The sequence below is a fragment of the Entelurus aequoreus genome, linkage group LG06 (genome assembly GCF_033978785.1).
Source record: "Entelurus aequoreus isolate RoL-2023_Sb linkage group LG06, RoL_Eaeq_v1.1, whole genome shotgun sequence".
Classification (NCBI taxonomy): Eukaryota; Metazoa; Chordata; class Actinopteri; order Syngnathiformes; family Syngnathidae; genus Entelurus; species Entelurus aequoreus.
Window position 1 is genome coordinate 70,983,380 of NC_084736.1, and position 26,919 is coordinate 71,010,298.

Here is a 26,919-nt window from a genome sequence, read left to right on the forward strand (position 1 = left end):
GATTAATCATGAATTCATTAATTCCTGTCAGTCAAGAAAAAGTCAGCTTTATCATTACAGTGAAATCTCAACTTATAAGTGCCCCAACTTCAGAAGGTTTTGAGATAAGATGTGCTAATTGTTATGCTTTAAGTTGCAAGCAAAAACGAGAGTTACAAGCATCACCGCCATTAGTTGGCGTAGCAAATGTCAAAAGTGAACCCCGTAAGATCCGACCAAAACATATTTTTGCCCTCTAGCATTTGCTTATAGCTAGAGATCGACACAACTTTGTTTTTCCAAGCATGGCAAGGAAGAAAGTGAGTGTGAAGGAGTGGATGATATTCATTCAATTAAAGAAAGAAATCATCAAAAGCATGACTGAGCATGTCGCTAACTTAGCGAAGCAATACAAGCGTATCACTGCAAGTCTGCACCATACTGAATACTGAAACAGCGTGAGTACAACGCCAGCCAAGAATGTTAAAATGATAAATAAATTGCGGACATTTCTCCATGAAAACATGCAAAAGTTGCAGACGGTGTGTTTAACGGAGAAACAGCTGGAAGGCGATCCCGTAAAAGTTCACTCTATGAGATACGTAAATGCTGTATGTACATTATTATTACATTACATCATAAAACTACAGTTGTTGTTATCTAAAAGTTTGTTTATCTTTTGAAAAGGCATGTTACATGTTAAAACTGGGCTGTTTTGGGGGGTTCAAGCAACACTTAAATCAATTTCAACACTTTTCAAAGGGAGACGTTGATTTGAGACACAAGTGTTTTGAGATAAGAGCAGCGTCACAGAATCTATTAAGCTCGTAAATTAAGGTACTACCGGAGTAGAAAGACTTACGTCTAGTGGTCCAGCTCTCTGAATCCTCCAAATCACAGTCTAAAAAAGAATACCAAACATCAGTTCACAAATACAATTATTTGAAAAGAGATGTAATTTGAGGCTTGCATGTGGTAGTGGATAAGCCAGATTGGGTGAGGCCATAGAAAACCATTACAAATTTTATCTTCAGGGCTAAAAAGCACAAGCTATTTCATTATGTCTTATTGAGCCATTTGCAATAACACGTCTGAAGGATTATCTTTGTTGTATTGAGAGGAATTCTGGCAGGGGGGAGTGTGTGTGTGTGAGAGGAGGACAAGGAGGCACTATCATACCCTCTGGCTTCTTGTGAATTTGTCTGAACATGCTCTTGTACCAATCCCTGGGCTTGTTTACACTCTGGTATGAGAAAAGAGAGAAGGTGGAAAAGGCGGGAGTGTTAGAGAGCTAGAGCAGGTTTAAAAGCACTGATATTCAATTAAAAAAAAACAGGAAAAAAAGAATGTAATTTTTGTAACTGTTATTCTTACTGATCTGGAGGCAATGGGCATCCCTGTTTCATCCACTGGGCCAATTCCTGAGAATTTGATGAGCCGTTCCTCCCTTGTGGGTGAATTCATCCCATTGGTGAGGTCCCCTGAGTGATAACAATCACTATTTTAGTCATACAACCTTCAATGACGCTTATGGTAAAACTCCTGGGGGGTTGATTGAAAAAACATAGAAGTATTAGCAGTCGAATGACACACAAATAAAGCACATTTACCATGTGGATGTGAGGGGCCATAGTATGATCCAAAACTTGGAGACGTAAGTCCACTTCCATTGACCTCTGACGCCTTAAAATATAATCAAAATTATGTTAGTAAGAACATAATGTTTCTATAATAATGTAGATCAGCAGTGTCCAAACTTTTTCCACTGAATATATATATATATTTTTTTTTTAACTCTTAGGGCTTCCCTTAGGTTGGGCCCTGGGGACCCAAAAGAGTCTCAGTCTTAAAAATTGTAAAAATAAGTCATATATATATACACATTTCTTTTTACTTTCATGATTTAAAAAAAATCCCACTAAAATTATTGGTACCCCACTCATAAAAGTGTTCAAAATAAGTCATATAGTGATATTTTATTTTACTATAAACGCTTAAATCTCTGGATCAACTACAGCACTATCGTTATCGATATTAAGTTTTTACTATTTGTTTTATGTTTCACGGCTCATTTCTTTAAAAAAAAACAAAACAAAAAAAACTGTTATTTTATGGCAAAAACAAAGAATACAAATTTTAAGTGGAATGTTTAATGTGAAGTAGTTGGAGCCTTGACTATGTCAATAATTCATAACATTGATTTTGATTCAATATTATTTTTTGAGCAATTAGTTTTTAGTTGTTGTTTTTTTAAATCCCACTAAAGATCTTCAGATTTATCCGTCAATTGTAATTTTTTTAAATTTTTTTATGTTTTTTGTTTAATGCCACCTTGGTCAATGAAAACTACATTTTTTATGTGGCAAATACAAAGGATATGCAATATATTCCCCAAAAAATCTTTCAAAGTGGAATATAACTGAGCTACTGTGTTGAACAATTTCCCTTGTGGATCATTAAAGTTTGTCTAAGTCTAAGTCTAATGTTTAGTAATAGAAGCCTTGAATAGGTAAATGATTATTGAGAACATTTTTTAAAGAAAAAAACAGTCTGCATGGTAGCCTTGTGTTATTAGAGTCAACATTGCAATTTGTTCTCATTACATTTAATCTGTTTGTTCTTTTAAAGCACTTTTTTAATGTTTTTTTATGTAAAATCATTTTAACAATGTGCCACAGGCCGTTAAAAAAATGTGTTTCGGGCCAAAAATAGCCCCAGGCACGCACTCGACAGATCAGCCTTGTACAGTCTAATGAGATACAATTCAAGAATCCTACCTTTACCAAGATAATAAATCTCACGGTCAGAGACCAATTAATTTAACTAAATGTTTATTGTTGTGGGTGTTCTCAGCTCTCAATACATTATATGTATTATATTACTAAATGTATTATTATTAGCTTTGTGAATAATCATTTTGGTTCAGATCTGTGTAATAGTCCAGTGTGAGGGAATAAAAAGACTGTTATGCACTATTTGCCCACATGAAGGTGCACTTGTCCAAACTGTATCGTTTCAGGACATACCTTAAACTCTCCAGATGCAACTCTGGCAGAGCGGAAGGGGCTCAGGGGAGGAGTAGGCAGTCCAGGGGAGATGACCACCTCTTGGGTCAGATCTGGAGAATTTAGGATGTGCTGACCAGAAGGACCCCCGGGCTCCCTGGAAAAGCCATTTGGACAGCCAACCGCTTCAAGACGTCGCTATAAATAAAGGAAATGAGAAATATGCATGAAGACAAACAATCAGTGAACTTTGCTCCTGCCGTGTCCTCCTGTTAGCTCTGGATAAACACCCATGGGATGTCATGTGAACATGTTCACAGCTCAACTGTTCCCCAGACAATAGCAGAAGAGCTGAATGAAAAGGCCTCTAATTTATTTAAAGCAGGACCAGCCAGTGGCGGACTTCCACCCACTTCATCATCAAATATAATTCCGCTACAAGTGCAATAAGGCCTCATTGCAGGTGCAGAGTGGGGGGCACAAAAACAGGAGAGGACTATTATGAGCCCATTAACTCCCTATTCACCCGGCAGCCTCTCATTCTGCAGCCAAGGGGCAGAACTGGGGCCAGAGGGGTTGGCAAAGGGTCATTGATGTCAATCTTGGTCCAACAAGCTAGCTGTCGTCTTACGGTCTCCATGGTGAACTTTTTTTTTTTTTACTGCCGCCTAGTGATGGCCAGTCTGACTCTTTGGATTGGAACATTTGAATCAGGTGCTTTGCTCTCAATGTGTGGTTGCCGGGGGTCATGGGAAAGCTCCTCTGCTTTGTAGTGACCCCATAACTCTTAGACCCACTGGCCATAACATTAGGCACACCAGTGAGAGCCACTGAGAGAACTTTTTTTTTTTAAAGTACCACCTCAGAAAACATTTAGCTATCAAAGTACCACCATAATGACCGACATTATAACATAGTAGCAGAGTAGGCCTAAGTATTCATTAAAAGAAGGCATTATTTCAATCAATCAAAGTTTATTCATCATCATCAGCCGTTGTCAGTCCACTGCTGGACGAAAGCCTCAGCATGTTTCTGCCATAGTGAACGATCTCTTGGCGTACTCTTCATGCTGGTTTATTATATAGCCCTTAATCACAAATGCCTCAAAGGGCTGCACAAACCATAACGACATACTCAGCTCTGATCCCACATCCATCCATCCATCCATTTTCTACCGCTTGTCTATTTTGGGGTCGCGGGGGGGTGCTGGAGCCTACCTCAGCTGCATTCGGGCGGAAGGCGGTGTACACCCTGGACAAGTCGCCACTTCATCACAGGGACAACACAAATAGACAGACAACATTCATACTCACATTCACACACTAGGGCCAATTTAGTGTTGCCAATCAACCTATCCCCAGGTGCATGTTTTTGGAGGTGGGAGGAAGCCGGAGTACCCGGAGGGAACCCATGCAGTCACGGGGAGAACATGCAAACTCCACACAGAAAGATCCCGAGCCTGGGATTGAACTCAGGACTACTCAGGACCTTCGTATTGTGAGGCACATGCACTAACCCCTGTTCCACCGTGCTGCCCGATCCCACATCAGGACAAGAAAAAAAACTTAACCCAATGGGACAACAGGAAACCTTGGAAGGGCCCGCAGATGTGCGCCGAGTGGATACGGTTAATAACGTGTGAGTCCAGTCCAATGGGAGGCCAGCAGGGGATCCTCTTCATGTGTCACCAATTGATGCACAGAGAGTGGTCCATCCCGGGTCGCGACTTGGAACAGCTAGCGCCTTCTCCATGGAAACAGTTATTGCTGTTATTACTATTTACAAAGTATATTTTAATATGTTTGGCCACTGTAACAAGACTGTGTTTGAATATGGTAAAATAAAACACTGTACTTAAATAATGAGTCAAATCTTTGGCGTACTACTAGGTGGAGCCCGCGCACCAGATGAGAATCACTGCTCTAACGGATGGTTTTGTCTTTAACAAGACAATGATACACCATTTTGAAATAAACTTGTTATTGCGGTTGATGTTTTAGTACTGTAAATCTTCAATGCCGCATACCAAGAATATTACATGACCTGTATTATCTTTAGAAAGGTTGAAATCATTTTTGATACAGCTCTTCATGTTGCATCTCATTTAACTCAGTGGTGTTATCTATTGTTATACTCCTGTGTTTTCGTTATGAAGTAAATTATGTTTCTTCAATATGTTGCCCAATTGAATATTTTTTATGAAAATGTTTAGTGAATAAGAATAATTGTACCTGCGACTGCATGAGCTCTCAGATCTGTCTTTGGTGGCAGATGTCAGATTCCTCTCCCAAAGTAGCTGAAGATACAAAAAAAAAATACATGCTTATTCTGATACTGTATATATTAAATATTAGAAAGAGATCATTTCCCTAGGTGACACACTTTTATTAAAGATAACAGCTCCATCACTCAGTCACCACTTAACTGAACAAGCAGTAGAAAAAATGGATGGATAGATTTTGTCCTTGAACAACATGTACCAGCTTTAAAGAGCATTGAAACACTTAGCTATTAAAATGTTGTTCAAGTAGACACTTGCTGGAATAACCTCCTCATTAGGGTCGCCTCTCCCAGCTGACTTTTGAAGGGGATCTGCACTTTGTTTTAAAATGTTGCCTATCATCCACAGTCCTTATGTAAGACGAGAACACACATATTTCCCTTTTCTGTGCATCCTAAATAGCAAAAAACTGCTAGTAAGAGACGGCTAACAATGCAGGTCATGGAGATATGATCTTTAAAGCCTTTTAAAAACCCATCCAAAAATCTCCAACACCGTTTTATATACATGCTGTAAGTATGTATGTAATTTAGTAACATGCACATTTATGATAACATGTAGTAATTACTGTATTTTGGTCATTATAAGCATTACCGTAACTTCTTTCCTGGGCGCATTGAATTCACAGAGCTTATAGCAAGGTTGTGTTCGTTGCTATGCACTATGGGAATTCAAGGTCAACAACAACATAGAGATCACTTCCTGTGTTTGCTCCAAGTCCAACTAATGGCAGACTTCAAGAGAGCCTTTGAGCGTTATCATGTAGAACTAATGCCAAATGTTTCAAATAGGAACATAATACAATGACTTAGGCCATGTCCACACGAACACGGACAGTTTCAAAAACACATATTTGGGGTTAAAACGATCTCCATCCACACAAGTGTAGTTTTAAAAGTGTCTATATCTACACACAAACTTATACACACCTGCTGTCATGCACATTTTGTCCAATCAGAAGCCTGAAAAAAGCAGCAATAGCTGACTTGGTGGAATTACACCTCCTATTATGCTTATTTTGATATACTAGACGTACAATGACACGTACAAACCCCGTTTCCATATGAATTGGGAAATTGTGTTAGATGTAAATATAAACGGAATACAATGATTTACAAATCATTTTCAACCCATATTCAGTTGAATATGCTACAAAGACAACATATTTGATGTTCAAACTGATAAACATTTATTTTTTGCAAATAATCATTAACTTTAGAATTTGATGCCAGCAACACGTGACAAAGAAGTTGGGAAAGGTGGCAATAAATACTGATAAAGTTGAGGAATGCTTATCAAACACTTATTTGGAACATCCCACAGGTGAACAGGCAAATTGGGAACAGGTGGGTGCCATGATTGGGTATAAAAGTAGATTCCATGAAATGCTCAGTCATTCACAAACAAGGATGGGGCGAGGGTCACCACTTTGTCAACAAATGCGTGAGCAAATTGTTGAACAGTTTAAGAAAAACCTTTCTCAACCAGCAATTGCAAGGAATTTAGGGATTTCACCATCCAAGGTCCGTAATATCATCAAAGGGTTTAGAGAATCTGGAGAAATCACTGCACGTAAGCAGCTAAGCCCGTGACCTTCGATCCCTCAGGCTGTACTGCATCAACAAGCAACATCAGTGTGTAAAGGATATCACCACATGGGCTCAGGAACACTCCAGAAACCCACTGTCAGTAACTACAGTTGGTCGCTACATCTGTAAGTGCAAGTTAAAACTCTCCTATACAAGGCGAAAACCGTTTATCAACAACACCCAGAAACGCTGTCAACTTGGCTGGGCCTGAGCTCATCTAAGATGGACTGATACAAAGTGGAAAAGTGTTCTGTGGTCTGACGAGTCCACATTTCAAATTGATTTTGGAAACTGTGGACGTCGTGTCCTCCGGACCAAAGAGGAAAAGAACCATCCGGATTGTTATAGGCGCAAAGTTGAAAAGCCAGCATCTGTGATGGTATGGAGGTGTATTAGTGCCCAAGACATGGGTAACTTACACATCTGTGAAGGCGCCATTAATGCTGAAAGGTACATACAGGCTTTGGAGCAACATATATTGCCATCCAAGCAACGTTACCATGGACGCCCCTGCTTATTTCAGCAAGACAATACCAAGCCACGTGTTACATCAACGTGGCTTCATAGTAAAAGAGTGTGGGTACTAGACTGGCCTGCCTGTAGTCCAGACCTGTCTCCCATTGAAAATGTGTGGCGTATTATGAAGCCTAAAATACCATAACGGAGACCCCCGGACTGTTGAACAACTTAAGCTGTACATCAAGCAAGAATGGGAAAGAATTCCACCTGAGAAGCTTAAAAAATGTGTCTCCTCAGTTCCCAAATGTTTACTGAGTGTTGTTAAAAGGAAAGGCCATGTAACACAGTGGTGAACACGCCCTTTCCCAACTACTTTGGTATGTGTTGCAGCCATGAAATTCTAAGTTAATTATTATTTGCAAAAAAAAAATAAAGTCTATGAGTTTGAACATCAAATATCTTGTCTTTGTAGTGCATTCAATTGAATATGGGTTGAAAATGATTTGCAAATAATTGTATTCCGTTTATATTTACATCTAACACAATTTCCCAATTCATATGGAAACGGGGTTTGTACATTATCTTTAAAACCAACCAACACGTACACAGAGCCCTGCATGGGAACATTATTATCTCTTTTTTTCAGTGTTTAAAGCGCGCATGCACGGCTGTGCTGCTGAAACCAAACACTGGTAGATTTATGACATGTTAAGCAACATGGTGATGTTTTATATGTGCAGTGAAGTGTACATTATTTCTAAAATCAGCACACACTAATGAGCCAAGGAAAACATTTTGCACATTTGAGTGCCTATATAAAGCACACGGACGTGCGAGTGCCGCTGCAAAACTTGTGGAGTTATAAAGCATTTAATCATCGATATAGTGATATGCTACATGTGTAATGAAGTGTATATTTCTTTAACATCAGTACACACTACAAGGAGGACGCAAAATTATGGTTTTTTTTGTTGCTTGGTCAATTTTTACGCGCGAGCACGGCCGCGCCCGGTTCCATCTACAAGAATGGAAGCAACACACTTAAATTGACTTCATAATTTGCCGTTATAAAAGAACTGAAAACATAGAAATAATGTTGCACCTTTCTCATGACACAGAGCAAAAAGTCTAGCTTGTCAAAGTTGTCCGTGACTGCGTGGGTTCCCTCCGAGTACTCCGGCTTCCTCCCACTTCCAAAGACATGCACCCTGGGGATAGGTTGATTGGCAACACTAAATTGGCCCGAGTGTGTGAATGTGAGTGTGAATGTTGTCTGTCTATCTGTGTTGGCCCTGCGATGAGGTGGCAACTTGTCCAGGGTGTACCCCGCCTTCCGCCCGATTGCAGCTATAAGATAGGCTCCAGCGCCCCCCGCAACCCCGAAGGGAATAAGCGGTAGAAAATGGATGGATGGATGGAAAAAGAACTGAAAACATAGAAATAATGTTGCACCTTTCTCATGACACAGAGCAAAAAGTCTTGCTTGTCAAAGTTGTCCCATCAGGTGGAGGTTCCACAGCGATCGTATCCAAAACAGCTGACTGTCATTAGCGCCGGCAGGATTGTCGCAAAGCCCATTTTGATGTGTCTTTATCAATGTAAAGTGAAAATAGCAGCACACAAACTATTCTCCCCTCTCCCCTCAGGCAGGAGACTACGGTCCATCCAGACCCACACCTCCCACCACCTGATCAGTTCTTTTCCCTCGGCCATCAGGCACATGAACAACAACAAGATCTGATAGCTCAGTTACAGCTCATGTAATTCTATTCTGTGTTATATGTGTTTTGTGTCCTGGGCATGATGTTAAAGTGCATTCGGCAGTGGAGGCTGCTCTATGGGGTCTTGGGGCACTAGGAGGTTAACCCCTTTACTACTGTTACCCCAGGTGGCCCTTGGCAAAGGCCTAGTACCTGACTGCCCCCTAGCCAGGGATACGGTGAAGACCTCAACGGCTGCGATGGCGGAAGAAGGCACTGTCACGCCAAATTTCTTCCCCCCTACAAAAACCTTCCCCCTCCCCATTTACTTCCGGGGTCACGTTTCCTCTTACGTGTCACGTTTCCTCTTACGTCATCCCATTGCTTGTGTTTGTAAAAAAAATGTTTTGTTTTTTTTGTTTTTTTTTATAATATAGCGTTAACAATACGTCTGCATTAATCGGACAAATTAACTTGAGGATATTCCTGACTGAATGCACATTTGACTCGTGGACATATGCGGAAATGAATAACAGTGTACAATAAGTTAATTCATTATCAATCAACATTATCAAACTTTATTCAAACTAAATTTATACGTTAAATTCAGTTTTTTTTAGTTCTCTGTGTAAGTGAACTAAATTAAAATGGCATTTATGTGAACTTAAATATTTTTAGTTTCATTCATTGTTTTTACGTCAGCACTCATGTTTCCCATAGATCGTGTTACTTTGGGAATGCATATGTGAACAAATAATCATTGCACATTTGACTACCGTACAGGCCGGAGAATTAAACGATTTTTGATTCGTTTTCCACGGGTCAACACTACTTCAGGGTTAATTTTTCTTTCAGACGGATGGGTTTTAGGTGGATATTGTTGGCAAACACGATATACTGAGATTCACTCTAACTTCAAATAAGAACATACCTTTACTGTATGCGGCTGGTCCGTGGTAGCCCAATATTGAGACGTGAGTAGGAGCAGTTTTTAGCAAATAATACAAATAATTGCCAACAACCCCGATAATACATTTAGTTTGAATAAAGGTTGATAATGTTGATTGATAATGAATTAACTTATTGTACACTGTTATTCATTTCCGCATATGTCCACGAGTCAAATGTGCATTCAGTCAGGAATATCCTCAAGTTAATTTGTCCGATTAATACAGACGTTTTGTTAACGCTATATTATAAAAAAATTTAAAAAATTTAAAAAAACAATTTACAAACACAAGCTATGGGATGACGTAAGAGGAAACGTGCCACGTAAGAGGAAACGTGACCCCGGAAGTAAATGGGGTGGGGGGGGGGGAGGTTTTTGTAGGGGGAGAAGAAATTGTGGGCCCAGTTATGGGGAAATAACAACCCAAGACCTCAACGGTGGAACAGGCGGAGGATGATTGATAATCCTATGGAGCGTCACAATGGCTGGGATGGCGGATGAAGGCTGCAGCAGAAAAGGGTCCCCAGTCGTCTTGGACTCCATGCCACTGGACCCTGACCCGGATCTGTCAAGGATCGTATGGTGACTCACGCACAGGCATCCTCCATAAAGGGATACCCCACTACCAGGAGGATCGTCATACTCGTTTCGAGTGACCGCCGCTGATGATTATATGTGTTTTATGTTGCACGATTGCACTAAGTAAAATTCCTAGTTTGTGAACCCGTTCTCAAACAATGGCAATAAAAACTGTTCATGTTTCTGATTCTGATATTTACGTTCAAACATACAGTAATTCCTCTTATAGTGTGTTTAAAGGCAGCAAGGCAGTGTTGTTGAGCCTTTTGTATAATAGCGCACAACTCTGACGTCATCACAAGTCTCTGTTTGTGCCGTGTACGCATACGCTAAGTGGAGAGTTTTGAAACGCTACACTTTGGCCAGCGTTTGTAAAAGTCTGCATTTTTAAAGACAAAAGTATGCGTCTGCGTGTGAACAAGAGGCCTAAACGCAGATAAGTATGCGTTTATTAAGTGTCTGTGTTCGTGTGGTCATGGCCTTAGAATGTTTGCTCTCACTGGGATGCCGACTGTTGGGATGTTTGAATCTTTCAGCACTGTTGCGCTATTTGAGCAGCTAAATTCAGAATAATCCTTAACCCACAGGTAAAAAAGTAAAAGTTGACCAACTTCCCGGCTTGGTGCCACAACCTTCTACTCTACAGTCACATCTCTTCCCTGTCATTTATTGCCACAACATTCTAATTTGAAAACAGAATGTCGTTTCTAATCAATTGCTCCACTGAAAAAAGACTAGATTTGTTTACAGTAATCAGTAAAGGCGTTGGTAATGAAGCATACAGGCTCTCGCCAACAGTGGCTAAGTAGCCACTCAATGCCATGTTCTCATAGGTTTTGCGATTAGTTGGGCTCAGACAGCATCTTACGTCTATCCTCTATAATATATGCCACTCGACCCCCATTCTTGAAAAACAGTGCCACTGTGCCGCCCCTGATTGGTGACATTTCTTTCAGACCGAGTCTGACATTTTCAGTCTTTGTCTGACTGAGGTCACCACCCAACAAAGAGAGTCTATAGAATCCCTTTATGACTTAAGGATCTTTGACTGTTCTTGTGTAAGTTATGCAGCATGGTCAGAAAGTCCAAGTGTGTGGGACAAGACGACTACTGGCTGACGGCTGTCCAATGAAATTTGCACTGATGAGTTTTCCGCCTGGAATTTGCAGCTGAACATTAGTGGCTTTAAGGATTGTGGTCAAGACTGTGAAAAACAGCACTGGGCAGCATAGAACCCATGAGTCCAATGTTATTCTTTCTAGACAACAATGTCGCTCTACCAGGCTCATCATCGCCCAATTAAGTGGGTTACGTAACCCCACAAATTTGTACATTTTTGCTCAGTGATGACAAATGTCCTTTCATTGCCCAAAGCAATCACACCCAGATGTCCAAAGGGAAACAATACACACAAGCCACAAAATAATCACTTAAAGAACGGCAATTTACAATGTGTTTAACACATTGGTCCTCATTTAAACCGGCAGCGTGCAGCTAAATGAACCACATGAGTAATGTGCTGGCTTAAGCAGCAGATAATGTCTGATTCAGAGCCCAGCACGGCTTTCTTTGACAAGTAACAGAAGTACCATACTGTACCTTTTAAAGCCACACAAAATACAGAACAATAAAGTTTTGTGTGATGTTGTGCATAACTCACATTTAAGCAACCATCGCCAATTGAGTGTGACTGCATTTGTTTACGTGCAAGGAAATGGTCAAAAGTTTTTAAAAAATCGAGCACAGCTGTAAAAGACATTTGGAATTCAATGATCCATCCGTCCATTTTCTACCGCTTGTCCCTTTCGGGGCCGCGGGGGGTGCTGGAGCCTATCTCAGCTGCATTCGGGCGGAAGGCGGCGTACACCCTGGACAAGTCACCACCTCATAGCAGGGCCAACACAGAAAGACAGACAACATTCACACTCACATTCACACACACACAAGAGCCAATTTATTGTAGCATTTTTTGGGAAAAATAAGTCTAAAAAAGCTCAATAAGCTAATTAGGTTATGTGTGATGTTACACACCCATAGTAAGACACCTGTATACACACAAACAAAATGACCACAGAACCTGAAGTAGAACTTTGTCGTGGGTAGGGATGGGTACCAAATCTGGTACTTTACCAGGCACCGACCAAATTCCATCAGTACTATTGTGTATCAAACGATGCCATATTTTGATACCTTTGTTGCACAGGACGTGACGTCCGGCTCAAACACTCTAGGTAATGTTACAATTTCAAATGCCAACAAAGCAAGTATACCTATAAAAAACACACGAATGTACAATAAGTTTTCACTTTTCAAAATGGACTAACTCGACCTATGCTGCGCCATACACATGCTACATATGGTTAGATGGCCATTTCAACACCTGCAAATTTGGTATTTAAAATTACAACTAAGATGCATGTTACAATCAAACAGCTGGTGTGTAATAAGTACAGTCCTTACAGTATAAACACCTTTTAGGTCACAACAAAAGACTAAATTTGGCCTAATGGCAAAGACTATACCGTAGTCAATACACTACTCCCATCTAACGTCTTGGAATTGCAACTGCATGCAAAATCTACTATATAATAAGCCTATTTGCGAATGAGACTCAGCATTGTGAGAAATCATTTTTTATTTTATTGTATTTTTTGTCATAAAAAAATACAATCATGTGTGCTTACGGATTGTATCTCTGCAGATTGTATTGATCTATATTGATGTATAATGTAGGAACCAGAAATATTAATAACAGAAAGAAACAACCCTCTTGTGCGAATGAGTGCGAATGAGTGTAAATGGCGGAGGGAGGTTTTTTGGGTTGGTGCACTAATTGTAAGTGTGTTTTGTGTTTTTTATGTTGATTTAAAGGCCTACTGAAATGAATTTTTTTTTTTTAAACGGGGATAGCAGATCCATTCTATGTGTCATACTTGATCATTTCGCGATATTGCCATATTTTTGCTGAAAGGATTTAGTAGAGAACATTGACGATAAAGTTCGCAACTTTTGGTCGCTGATAAAAAAAGCCTTGCCTGTACCGGAAGTAGCGTGACGTCGCAGGTTGAAGGGCTCCTCACATTTCCCCATTGTTTACACCAGCAGCGAGAGCGATTCGGACTGAGAAAGCAATGATTACCTCATTAATTTGAGCGAGGATGAAAGATTCGTGGATGACAACGTTAGAGTGAAGGACTATTGGATTCCACACTTTCTCCTTTTTCTATTGCGGATCACGGATTTGTATTTTAAACCACCTCGGATACTATATCCTCTTGAAAATGAGAGTCGAGAATGCGAAATGGACATTCACAGTGACTTTTATCTCCACGACAATACATCGGCGAAGCACTTTAGCTACGGAGCTAACGTGATAGCATAGGGCTTAACTGCAGATAGAAACAAAAGAATTAAAACCCTGACTGGAAGGATAGACAGAAAATCAACAACACTATTAAACCATGGACCTGTAACTACATGGTTAATGCTTTCCAGCCTGGCGAAGCTTAACAATGCTGATGCTAACGACGCCATTGAAGCTAACTTAGCTACGGGACCTCACAGAGCTATGCTAAAAACATTAGCTATCCACCTACGCCAGCCAGCCCTCATCTGCTCATCAACAGCCGTGCTCACCTGCGTTCCAGCGATCGACGGAGCGACAAAGGACTTCACCCGGTCATCGATGCGGTCGGCGGCTAGGGTCGGATAGCGCGTCTGCTATCCAAGTCAAAGTCCTCCTGGTTGTGTTGCTGCAGCCAGCCACTAATACACCGATCCCACCTACAGCTTTCTTCTATGTAGTCTTCATTGTTCATTAAACAAATTGCAAAAGATTCACCAACACAGATGTCCAGAATACTGTGGAATTTTGCGATGAAAACAGAGCTTTTTGTATTGGATACAATGGTGTCCGAATACTTCCGTTTCAACGATTGACGTCACGCGCACGTTTTCAACCGGAAGTTTTGCGGGAAATTTAAAATTGCACTTTATAAGTTAACCCGGCCGTATTGGCATGTGTTGCAATGTTAAGATTTCATCATTTATATATAAACTATCAGACTGCATGGTCGGTAGTAGTGGGTTTCAGTAGGCCTTTAATAAAAAAATAAAAAATAAAAAATAAAAATTATTTTTATTTCTATTTTTTTATTTCTTGTGCGGCCTGGTACCAATCGATTCACGGACCGGTACCGGGCCGCGGCCCGGTGGTTGGGGACCACTGATCTATATCACGCCTCCATAATTGGCACCGCTGCCATTATGGAATCAGATTTCGGTGCCCATCCCTAACAAAAAGCACTAATTTTTTGAATCAAGACAGATTTTCAGTATACAGAGGGGACTGAAATGCAGCATGTGACACCATCACCACACATACACTCACACACACATTAAAATGTATTCTGAATCCAAACAAACTGGATGTCGACCAGCATTCAGAAACAGATGTTTGTTTTCAGATGAATCCTAACTAAATCCAAGTGTGAGCATTGTGCAAACTGTGGTAGCAGAAGAGTTTTATTTCTATTGCTTATTGTTGCTTTATATATGACCTCATGCTAGCCTTTTTCCTGTCAGCCTTCTGCCCAAATATGGTTAATGCATATAACGGAATCTAAATAAGCACATGCATCTGAATGTGGCTTCAAGGCTGAAAGTTCAAGTAGCAAGCTGATAAATAGGCTGATGTCATAACATCCGTGTCTCATTTCTCGGGGGGATCAGCATCAGCGCCGCATGCATTCCCCTCTTGAGCATGAATCAATCCTTCCTAATAAGGGAAAAACAACACTGTTGTCCGTATCTTACAAAAAAAGACAGCCAAGTGGTTTTGCTTTGAATGTGCAGTGAATTCTTACGTAATGACGGCATATCAAGAGCAGATGCAGAGGCTGTAAAACGGCAGCTAGGTGAAATGTCTATCATCACACCTGGATCCGTTTTGGGGGTGGAAAATAAAGAGAGCCATAAAAGGTGTAGGTGAAGAAACTAAAGATAAAATGAAACTTTTAAGATAGTACTTCCTGCTTTCTATCTGTAGCTGGGTCAAATGGCGTCCGTGGTGCTTCTCAGGGTAAATCAGGACATGTGAGATGAGAAACTTTGAAGATGTTTTTCTGCTTCTGTCTACAAAAAACTCATTGTGGCGCTGCAAGCAATCAGCCACATGTTAGAAAACTCAACAAAGGAAACCAAAAATATTTTTCTGCAGAGATCCATGCGAGTGATGCAATGGCTGATCTATTCCTCACACATCTGCATTGTGACTCATAGGCAAAAACGTATTCTCCTATTTAACAGATGAGGAACCAGACTATTATTAGAAGTTGAGAACCCCTCAGCAGGTCAGTGGACTGCACCACACCCTCATGATTCCTGTAAATGTGTTATCACAGCCGGGAAACAAGTCACATCACCGATGTAAAACTCCAAGCTATTGTGGACACGGTGACGTTTTCGATTTACTATCACTGCAAAATACTGCAGGGTAGAGATTCCTCGTTTCTAGGATGGACCTGCAGTGACCTCCTAGCACGACATTGTTCTAACTTGTCAAGGTAACCAAACAAAGCCTAACGAAGTGGTCAGAGGGAGAATCACATCATCCATAAATCATCCACGCAGCTAAGTGATGATGTGAGCAGACACAATGAGCCAAGGCTTTCAATAAGACAAATAAACCACTGTCACTTCAGCTCCATTTCTCAACCAAAGCCTTGGACTCTGAGCACAAAGTTAATCATTGACTCCATCAGGTGGCAATACTGCACATATGTTAGCTCATGCTGACCAAAACAAACATGATGTTTGCTTAAGGTGGCAATACTGTTTCTATTCACCATTGACTGACATATAGTAAACACCTTACAAATATTGAAGGAGATACAAATCTGACACACTATTATCACAACTACAATGTAAAGATTTGACCAAAGTAAGTCAGTCAGTGAGTACAATGTAAAGAGAACTGGATTGGTACGAAAATAATATCAATATTTAAGAGCGAGTCTAGTGGGGTAATTGCCGTGAAGCATAAAGATCGACATGTGAAGTAAAAGCCAAACTGACATGGTATGATGAATCAAGAGGAACGTTTTGACCAATATGGCAATTTGTCAGGAGTTGGACTTTAAAAAGTATAACGTATTCCTATAACATGGACCTACACATCTAGAACAGTACTTAACCATTAGGCTATTATACTTATGGATGGGTGTGGAATTCGGTACATTTATAGGTGCCGTTCGAAGTCCGTTAGTACTACCAATTCACTTCCGGTTGCAGACTCTGCATCGGCTTAAACACTTGGTCGGGAAACAAGCATTCAGAGTGGACTCAGTCGGACTGCACCTAGGTAATGTTACAATTTTCCATGCCAACGAAGCAAGAGGGAGGCGACCAAAAGTACGGTAAGGCTATACCGTTTAAATGTGCTAGCTTGATGCTAATTTGCCATAGACATGTTACTGATTAGTATTAGCAATATTACTTGGCGATTTTAACACCTCCAAATTTGGTAATAAAAACTACAACTAAGATGTGTTTTACATTTAAACAGATGGTGTGTAACAAATACCATACTTACAGTATAAACACTTTGTTGGGTTTAACAAAAGAAAATACAAGCACATTCAACTTAATGGCAAAGACTACTTCCTGGCTACACTATATACTATATACTCTGTATATATACACACACTCTATAAACTACTGCCATCTAATGTTCTGGAATTTACGATATAATACAGTACAGTACTTGCAAATGAGACGCAGAATTGTAAGAAAACATGACAACACCTTAAATGTTATAATTTAAAAAAAAATTGTTTTGGTTTTTTTAACAATTACCCTTTATTAATACATTTGAACAGACACATGTACAGAAAATTGGTGCCATTGAATACTGGTATCAAACATGCACCTGGGGATAGGTTGATTGGCAACACTAAATTGGCCCTAGTGTGTGAATGTTGTCTGTCTATCTGTGTTGGCCCTGTGATGAGGTGGCAACTTGTCCAGGGTGTACCCCGCCTTCCGCCCGAATGCAGCTGAGATAGGCTCCAGCACCCCCCGCGATCCCAAAAAGGGACAAGCGGTAGAAAATGAATGGATGGAATTTGTGGAGGTGTTAAAACCGCTAATGCTAGGCGGTAGCATGTCTATGGCAATTCCAATGTAAATTAGCAGCGAGCTAGTGCATTTTAAAAAGTGGCACTTTACTGTACTTTTGAGCACCATCTTCTTGCTTTGTTGGCATGAAAATTTATAACAAAATGTTGTAACAAATTTGTTACCTAGAGGCAGTCTGACTGAGTATGCCCCGAGTGCTTGTTTCCCAGCCAAGTACTCGAGCCGACAAACTTTGGTTATACTTAAAGGCAAAATTAATAGATTTTTAGTTCCTACGATGAGAGTCTACCAATCATAGGTAGAGATGGGCGCATCTCTACCTACGATTGGTTATTGAAATGGTGCCACTGCAAATACAGCCCATAAAAGCTTATGGTGTTGCAACTAAATACAATAGGCTGTAGGTCAGTTTATAAACCCATTCCAACATCTAGTTCCTTTTAACTGGATGACTCTGTAGCTATCAAACCATCTGCATAAATATGCTGCTGCAGCTGACCTTAAATGGCTGTAAAACTGAAGAAATCCCACATTTTAAAGTGTTGAGATGATAGTATTGAGTACATTTGGTGACCGCTCCAAACATATTAGGTGAGTCAGACTGCAGTTACGTTAGGTGTTCAAGGTCCTGCAGGATGGATCATACTGTGCTGCCCCTTCTGCACGTAACTAACACAGACGGAGCCCATACAAGGACCTGCAGCTACAGGTTTATGATATGTAGTTATTGGGGGATCCACTCATTTATCAGGAGGGAAGGATTCCACCTCCTTGTATGGTGCTTCTCCAGTGTGAGCACACAGTGTCAGTGTTGTGTGTTTCTTGTCAATGGAGAGCAGCTGAGAGGCTCTAAATCAAAAGGCACCACATAGTTGTGTACTTTGTGTATTTAAGACAAACACGCCCATAATCCTGGCTTGAAATTGTCATCTGAGGGATAAAACTCAAGAAACGACTAGATGTTTCCACCCCTCACCAAATGTCAGCTGGGATAGGCTCTGGCTCACTCATGACTTTGAACAGGATAAGCAGTAGAAAATATTTTTAGTCTCTCAATTCCTATCCCAGCTAATTTAGGATAAAAGGTGGACTTTATAGCCCTGACGGATCACATATCAAATTGCAGGTAGATTTTAAACAAATTATACAAATCAATTCCATGGTGACTGCAACAAAAGTTATTTACACCAGTGGTCCCCAACCACCGGGCCGCACAAGAAATTATTATTATTTTTTTTTTAAAAATTAAATCAACATAAAAAACACAATATATACATTATACATCAATATAGATCAATACAGTCTGCAGGTATACAGTCCGTAAGCACACATGATTGTATTTCTTTATGGAAAAAAAAAAAAAAATGTTGTTTTTTTTTGTCCGTGGGACAAATTTTCAAGCGTTGACCGGTCCGCAGCTACAAAAAGGTTGGGGACCACTGATTTACACAACTAAGATACAAACAGTGCTACTTCATTTAAAAAAGGAAAATGCTCATTATATCACAACAGGGGTGTCCAAACGTTTTCCAGCGAGGGCCACATACAGAAAGATCTGTAGGGGCCACTTTGATACATTTTGTTCATTAAAGATACCACACCAATAGAATGTAGGTCAATCAATATATGCTAAACTATGTGGACATTTTTTTTTACATCTTAGTGTTGTGTTATACCTAACAAATCAAATACGTGTAATATTGAATATTGAGATATTTAATTTATTGTTTTGTTTTTTTGTTTGTTCAATCAATCAATCAATGTTTATTTATATAGCCCTAAATCACAAGTGTCTCAAAGGGCTACTAATATTATTATTCCTGGAACTGGACGTTTTTGGAATTTTGCCTATCATTCAAAATCCGTATTTAAGACAAGAACACATGTTTTTGGGAGGTTTTTTTGTGCAGTCTAAATTGTAAAAAAAAACAGAACCTGCTAGTACAAGACGGCTAACATTGTACTGCATGTAGTTAATGGGATTCATCTATTCTGCCTTTAAAGCCCTTTAAAATGCATGCAAAAACCACCAACTATACTCCAGTTACATGCCATGACATGCATATTAACAAAGTAATAGCAAAATTGGTATTGTATGAAGTCGCGAGGAAGATGTTGCAAAATGTTTTTTTTTTCTCACAGCATTTTTATATCTGAGTAGTGAGATGAAGTTATCATCTAAACAGGGAAGACAAGTATTGTGCTGAAAGATATAAACATCCCATTAGCCGGCATCACAGTGAGAGCGGATATTGTACAGTAAGTATTTCTTGTTTAGCACTTAGCAATACTGCTACATGATGCTAGTGCTTCACTAGAGCTGGATCTGTTTAGCACTTAGCTTCTAAAACTTGTAGCTCATCTTCTGTATATTCAGTCTCAGGAAGATAAGATTCTGGATCATCATTTGTCCCAAAGTATTCATTGTTGGCTCTCATGAAGTCTGTTATGATTAGTAGTTGTTATTGTTGAAGGAAATAGCGAATGTTGCTATGCACTTTGTGAAATCAGTGCACCCCCAAAAATGTCCAGCAATGCTTAAAATTACCAAAATATGTAAATGTTACATTTTATCATGTTACTGTTACTACATTACATGTACTGTATACTTACAGCATGTATACAAAACAATGTTGAAGGTTTTTGGAGGTTTTTTAGAGGTTTGCATAGACGGAATAGATCGAATTTCCATTTATATATGATTTACAATGCATAAAAACAGAAAGACATGTGTGAGCTTGTCTCACAAAAATCCATATACACAATTAGAGTAATGGATAGGTGTACTTCTGCTCATAGATACAATTCTCAATACACCTTGAAAAAAAAATGTCAAAAATCCTCATGGCTTTCATCTTGCATATTTAAAGCTGATTATGGCTTGTGGACATGCTGGACCCCCAGTAACATCACAAAGGCAATCAGAAGCGGCTGTGGAAATCAATCTGACAGCAGCCGGGAGCCTCGCTTTAAGGCCAGCAATCTGAGATTAAGTGGCTTTTCCAACAACTAGTATGAGACGGAGTAGATGCTGCTGAGCTTTAGCTTGTTAGAGTTACAGGAGTGCTCTGCTGTTTTTAAGGACCTTCTGCAAAAAAGCAAGTCAAAGATCATCTCTATGATAGCCCTCTAGTGTTTTTAAGAATGTGCTGCAAAAATGTGACTTTTTTTTAAACAGAACTCACAGGCCACCAGTTGACTAGCCCAATGATGAAAAAGAGAGGACCTAAAATGGAACCTTGAGGAACACCAAGAGCATAAGTAAAGAATTTGAACAAAATACTACTGACTGCATCTGAAGTAAACAAACTATAGCAACACCTTAGTTACATACTGTAAATCACATTACAAAAAATATGTCTAACTGCCAAAAAGAAGAGGACTTAAGGAACGCCCCGGGTGAAAATCCCAAGTTTGGACCCCAGATTTCTATGTTTGCTAACAAAGTTAAAATGTCAACACAAGGATCTGCCAATGTGTTTACAGTTGTCCAAGTTTCTCCAGACCACATGAGCACTCTAGTGATTTTAGTAATTTTCTAAAAAAAAATAAAAATGCTTGTCTCTCAAGTTTTGAATTGAACTCCAAATCTGGCCCCCGGAATGACACCATACAGGCCCCTGAGCCGCCAGTTGAATAACACTGTCCTACAAACTTAGAGAAGCCAAACAGGTTTCTCAACACTAAAAAAAACGTCTTGCAAGACAGCTTCCAACAAGATGCAATGTGATTCTAAAAAAGTGGACTCACCTCCAAAGTGGACTCACACTGCTGTAGGCTTTCCCTGTTCTGATTTTACAACCTCGTCACAACTTTAAAAATCTCTCCCTCCCAGCACCGGCCCTCCCTGCCTCTGCAGAAGACTTGCCAGATGACAAGCATCCCCATAGCAACCGCTTCGACCGCGCTCAAAAAGGCACACTGCCCCTGGCTTGTCGCTTCGAGGGCACCTCACTCTGTGAGGAGACCTCATTGTTGTGATAAGGTGCTGTTTTACGGCCTGGGGTTAACCAAAGGGGAATGAAAATAGTTCATCACCTCCATCTTCCAGACTGGTGACTCCGTGACACCCCCACTTAACTTTATCTGCCCCATGACTCTCACTCTTTATATGTGTGCAAAGTGTATGTAAGTAAAAGATGGGAGTTAAAGTTAAAGTACCAATGATTCTTTCTGTTCTAATGGTATGTCATCCACTTTTGATAGGGCAAACTCTCCTGTGACCTCACACAAACAAGCTGCTAGATAAACAAAGACTGAATGATAGTTTGTCCGACTAATGACAAATTACACAAGTGGCCTGTTTACAGATTGCAAATTCCTGATCTGAAAGTGCCTGGTAAGATGTTGTTGCACACAGTGCTTGGCCAATTAAAACTAGGATTTCCAGTTCACCCACACATCCTGCCAACAAAGTGTGCAGAACTTGATTATGTTAGCCATGAGTGCTAGTTCTTAGCTTTGCACCTCTGCCAAGTGATCCAGTTGAACCTGTCTTTTTTTAATCCAAAGTGCGCATTTATCTCTGGACCAATAAATGAAAATCTTTCAGGAGACTTCTGTTTATTGAAACATCATCCGTGTATTATGTTTGCTTCCATGTTGAAAGTGAAGGACTCAGCTCTTTTTAATAATTCAGCGGTCTGGCTCAGCGTCGCTATTCGAGGAAGATATCCATTTACTGGGCCTTTCCTCTTCGTGGGCTTGTTTTCTCCAAATATTGGAGCCTTTCAACCTGAGAGACAAGTATGGCATGGCAGCTTTCAAGTGGGGTCCCCCCTAATAGTATATATCCAACCATGAACAGACTTTCTCCCCACTGTGAACATATCTAACACCCCGTCACTCTGCGCGGCTAAATGAGGCAATCAAGCAAATGGTGATTGACACTTTGGCCCCAAAACGCATTCTCGCTCTTGACAAATCTTTTTTTTTTTAATTATTCTTATGTAAGCAACTAACACGTTGTAAGTTTGCACATATACATAATAGTGGTACCTAATCTTTTTATGACAAAGTTCGTACCTCAAATTAGCCTCGCCCATTGAAATGAATTTAAATCTATTTCACTGGTGCTTGGCCACCCCAAAACAGCACAATTTTAACATGTAACATGCCTTTTAAAAACAAAAAAAACTACTTTTAAATAGGATATTGTTTACGACATAATGTACTACAAGCAACTACAATAGTTTTATAAAGTAATATAATAATGATGTACCTTGGGGAGCTCACAAATGCAATGTCTCCTTTGGGCTGCTTTTCTGTCCAGTAAGAATAGCAACTGTTATCATTGTTTATGTTTCACACAGACGTTGTTTGAGTGACGGACAGCAGAGGTCAGAGTGGAGAGCAACCGATACAGTACATATTTCTGCATAAGACCCAGTGACCCCGGATTATTAATGCTCGACGGTCTACTTTTGTAGTCAGGAGAAAAGAAGGCAACATGTTGGGCAGACCATTCCGCAGCCTCTCAATATTTTCATGGATAAATTTGTTTTGACGCAGAGGCAGTGGACTCTTGCAGAATGTACTAAATGTTTTTAATGTCATTTTAATTACTACCAACTCAAATTCATGCTCGCAACTTAAAGCTGAGGGACAGCTCGCATCTCAAAATGCTCGTATAAGTTGAGGTACCACTGTGCCTACATTTTATGGGTAAACTAAAACTAGACATCATTAGACCAAGACAATTGATCAGCAGTCAAACAGGACATTTTCAGAGGGAAGTGGCTACTGAGCTTAGTGTGTCAGAGTGTCATCAGCAGATTACAACAGACATACAGACAGACTGGAAGCGTCACAGAGAGGCATACTGTATGCTTTTCTGTGAATGTATTGGTCGATTCATTGAACACACACAGATCAATTACCTACTTCAGTGGTTCTCAAACTTTTTTCCCCAAGTACTACCTCAGAAAAAACTTGGCTCTCCAAGTACCATTGTAAAGACCAACATTAAAATACAGTAGCGTATAGGGATGATGTTTGATAAGGAATTATTGAGTTCGAGCCTATTATCGAATCCTCTTATCGAACCGATTCCTTATTGATTCTCTTATCGAGTCCAGATAGGTTGTTGTATATGGAAAAAAACACACAATATGTGGTTTAACAAAAGCTCACTTTTATTATATAATAAAAAAATAAAATCTAATAAATAAATAAATATTGACTGTTACCCACCTAAAAAAATAAAATAAAATAACTAAATATTGACTGTTGTTACCCAAAGTATATTAAGTGGGATTTTTCAGAGAAACAAATATATACAGTAACACAAAAACAACCTGTCTCTGTGATCACTATAAGTGTATAAATAATAATATAGTGTTAAATAAAATCAGTCCATTGGGCACAAAACTGAAAATAATACAGCTCTCCAAAAAGTGCACTTCTGCTGCTATTTGACATAACTGTTTGTTATGATGCTTTGACATTTTTGCACTTTATTTCTTTATTGAAAGAAAATTCTATGAAGAGAAGAGTTGTTTGCAAATGTGGGTACAATGCTAAAAAATGAAAAGTTAAAGCTAAAAAAAGAAATACACTTTATTGAGTTAACATTATTTCTTTATAGGGGGAAAAATGTTATGAGCGAGAGAATATAACAACTACACTACCCAGCATGCAACGGGAGTTACGAGCATGCGCGGTAGCCCCGAAAAGTGTTGCATGTTGCCACGCTGTGAAAGTAAACGTCAAGAACTCAGCCAACACGCCTCGTCTGCATTATTTATAATTAGACAGACAACACATCTACAGTGTGATTTTGTTTTGTTTACAAGGAAAGAAAAACAAAAGTTAAAAAAGGGAGATATGTTGTATATATATGTATGTGCTGCGGTTGTTTTAAGAACGTTGCGACAGCTGCCGTAAAGGAGGTGCGTTGCTAGCCTGGTTGCTATGTTTCCGGTTGGTCGTAAAAGTGTTCGTCATGTGTTTTACCCTGCTGAAATCTCTCAGTAAAGTTATTCGATGGATGATAGCTTTTGTTTTTAACTTTATTACACCTCGGAGCGCTTTTTCCCGTCCATTGTTTTCCTGCTTTCGCTATCTGCGCCTAATGACTGAGCTACGTGACGTCAATTCTTGTGATGTCCCACGGAGCATTTCTGGTCAGGACAGATTCGAATAAAGAATCAACTCTTTTCCTTTACTATAGTGGTCTCGATAACGGGTACCGGTTCTCAAAAAGGGATTCGAGTCCGAGGACTCGGTTCTTTTCTTATCAAACAACCGGGAAAACCGGTTTCGAGTATCATCCCTAGTAGCATAGTAGGCTTAAGTATGCATTAAAAACAAAGCAGATGTTTTATTTAACAAGTATATATAATAATTTGGGCCACTGTAACATTACGCACATTTTGAACAGTAACCGTGGTTTTGATTATAAGAAAATAAAACACTGTACTTTGATAAATTTATTATTTGGCCTACACGTACCACAGTCTGAGAATCACTGACCTACGTGTTTAAAGGGGACCTACAGTGTGATGATTTTAATCTAAATGAACACACTTCCTTGTGGTCAAGATAATATGTATTGGATACCCCAAAAAGGGACAAGTGGTAGAAAATGTATGGATGGATGTATATGCCAGTGTTTCTTAACCATAGGGCTCATTGTTGGTCTGCGAGCACGTCCTAAAGAGCCGCCAAACAATAACTGTTTCTTAGCTGTGGTCCGTACTGCTACCTAGTTGTAATAGACTTTCCACCACTTGTGGCCGTAATGACAATATCAAACGGCAGAAGTCTGGAGCTAAAGTCATAGAGAAGTTTTTTAAGCGCAGAAATTATGACTAAATTGGTGAAGCTGTATTTTCATTTGCGCTTTAATGTTATAGACCAGGGGTGGGCAATTAATTTTCACCGGGGGCCGCATAAGCAACCCGAGCACTGCTGGAGGGCCACACGACAATATTTCAATTAAATTTTGCTCAATATTATTTTTGATATACCGTAAGATAAATAATAATGATGATAATAATAATAATAATTAATAATAATAATAATAATTTAATTTAACCTAACTTAACTTTATACAAAAGCAGATTGCTTTTGATGGTCACTTTATCCTGCATTATCCAACATTTTTCCCCATCAGATTTGGACAACCATCTGTTGTTAAAAATAGTTTTTAATCATATTTATTTTATATTGTTTTTTATATTGGTTTTATATGTAATTGTTTTTTCTTTTTATTCAGTCATTGGTGGAGCTAAGGATAATATTTGAATATTGTTTGTAATATTGTTGTGCAGCACTTTGGAAACATTTTGTTGTTTAAATGTGCTATATAAATAAAGTGGATTGGATTGTCACACCTGCCAGCTTGTCCCAACACGCATTTACCTCTGTGAACAAGTCATTACCTGTGGTTGTCTCTTCAATTGACTGCATCAGAGCTCTCATCCAAAGTTAGCGAAAAACAGTCAATGTCTCCGGGCATTATCAGCGCAACAAAGTCCAATAAGCACTCCTTAATAAACTCTCCGTCAGAAAACGCCTTACTTTTTCTGGCGCTTTTGTGAGAAATGACGAAACTTGTCCTGACGGCTGCATCTCTGGGGGTGTGAAATATGGCACAAAGTCCTTGTTGGGTTTGCAGTTTTACCATCAACGCATCAGCCTCCCTTGCGCGCGCTTCATCAGACACATTCCGGTATTTTCCCTCGTGTTTCTTCGTGTAGTGGCGATTAAAAGGATATTTAAACACAGCAACCTGTGTACCACACATTAAGCACACGGCTTTACCATTAATTTATGTAAAGAAATACTTGGCAGTCCATGTCTTGTTGGAAACACGCCATTCCTCATCAACTTTTATTTTTTTAGCGTCTCATCACTTGTCTCTATGCACCTTCACTCACAGGTTCCCCCCGGACATACGGCATAAATAACACATTTCAAAATAAAAGCAGCACAGTTGTATTGCGCGCACGACATAGATGTTTTTTAAACTTTATTTTGTAATTTGTAATTGCGCCGTTCAATTCACTCACAATCGCACACGCGCATACGTCCACACGGAAGTAATACAAATAACGCTTTTCAAAACAAAAGCAGCACCGTTGTATTGCACACTCGACATAGATACTTTTTTAAATTTATTTTGTAATTTATGATTGGCCTCACGCGGGCCGGACAGGGATGCGCAAAGGGCCGGATGCGGCCCGCGGGCCGTACAATGCCCAGGTCTGTTATAGACAGATTAGTTAAGAATCATATA

The 26,919-nt window shown here is 39.7% G+C and overlaps 1 protein-coding gene across 6 annotated transcripts in view; it reads right to left on the reverse strand.

Annotated features, from left to right (window-relative positions):
- Positions 1 to 26,919, reverse strand: part of sorbs3 (sorbin and SH3 domain containing 3) — a 69,016-nt gene that overhangs the window by 24,914 nt on the left and 17,183 nt on the right. For 5 of the 6 annotated variants that reach the window (XM_062051432.1, XM_062051433.1, XM_062051429.1 and 2 more), the window contains exons 3-8: positions 5,216 to 5,280; positions 3,006 to 3,182; positions 1,590 to 1,662; positions 1,354 to 1,460; positions 1,159 to 1,222; positions 842 to 880 (exon numbers count right to left, since the gene is read on the reverse strand). In XM_062051432.1, the coding sequence (XP_061907416.1) occupies positions 842 to 880; positions 1,159 to 1,222; positions 1,354 to 1,460; positions 1,590 to 1,662; positions 3,006 to 3,182; positions 5,216 to 5,227 (472 nt within the window). In that variant the 5' untranslated portion in view covers positions 5,228 to 5,280. Of the gene's footprint in view, positions 1 to 841; positions 881 to 1,158; positions 1,223 to 1,353; positions 1,461 to 1,589; positions 1,663 to 3,005; positions 3,183 to 5,215; positions 5,281 to 21,428; positions 21,499 to 26,919 lie in introns of those variants that run through there. The other variant, XM_062051428.1, reaches the window with a different exon arrangement.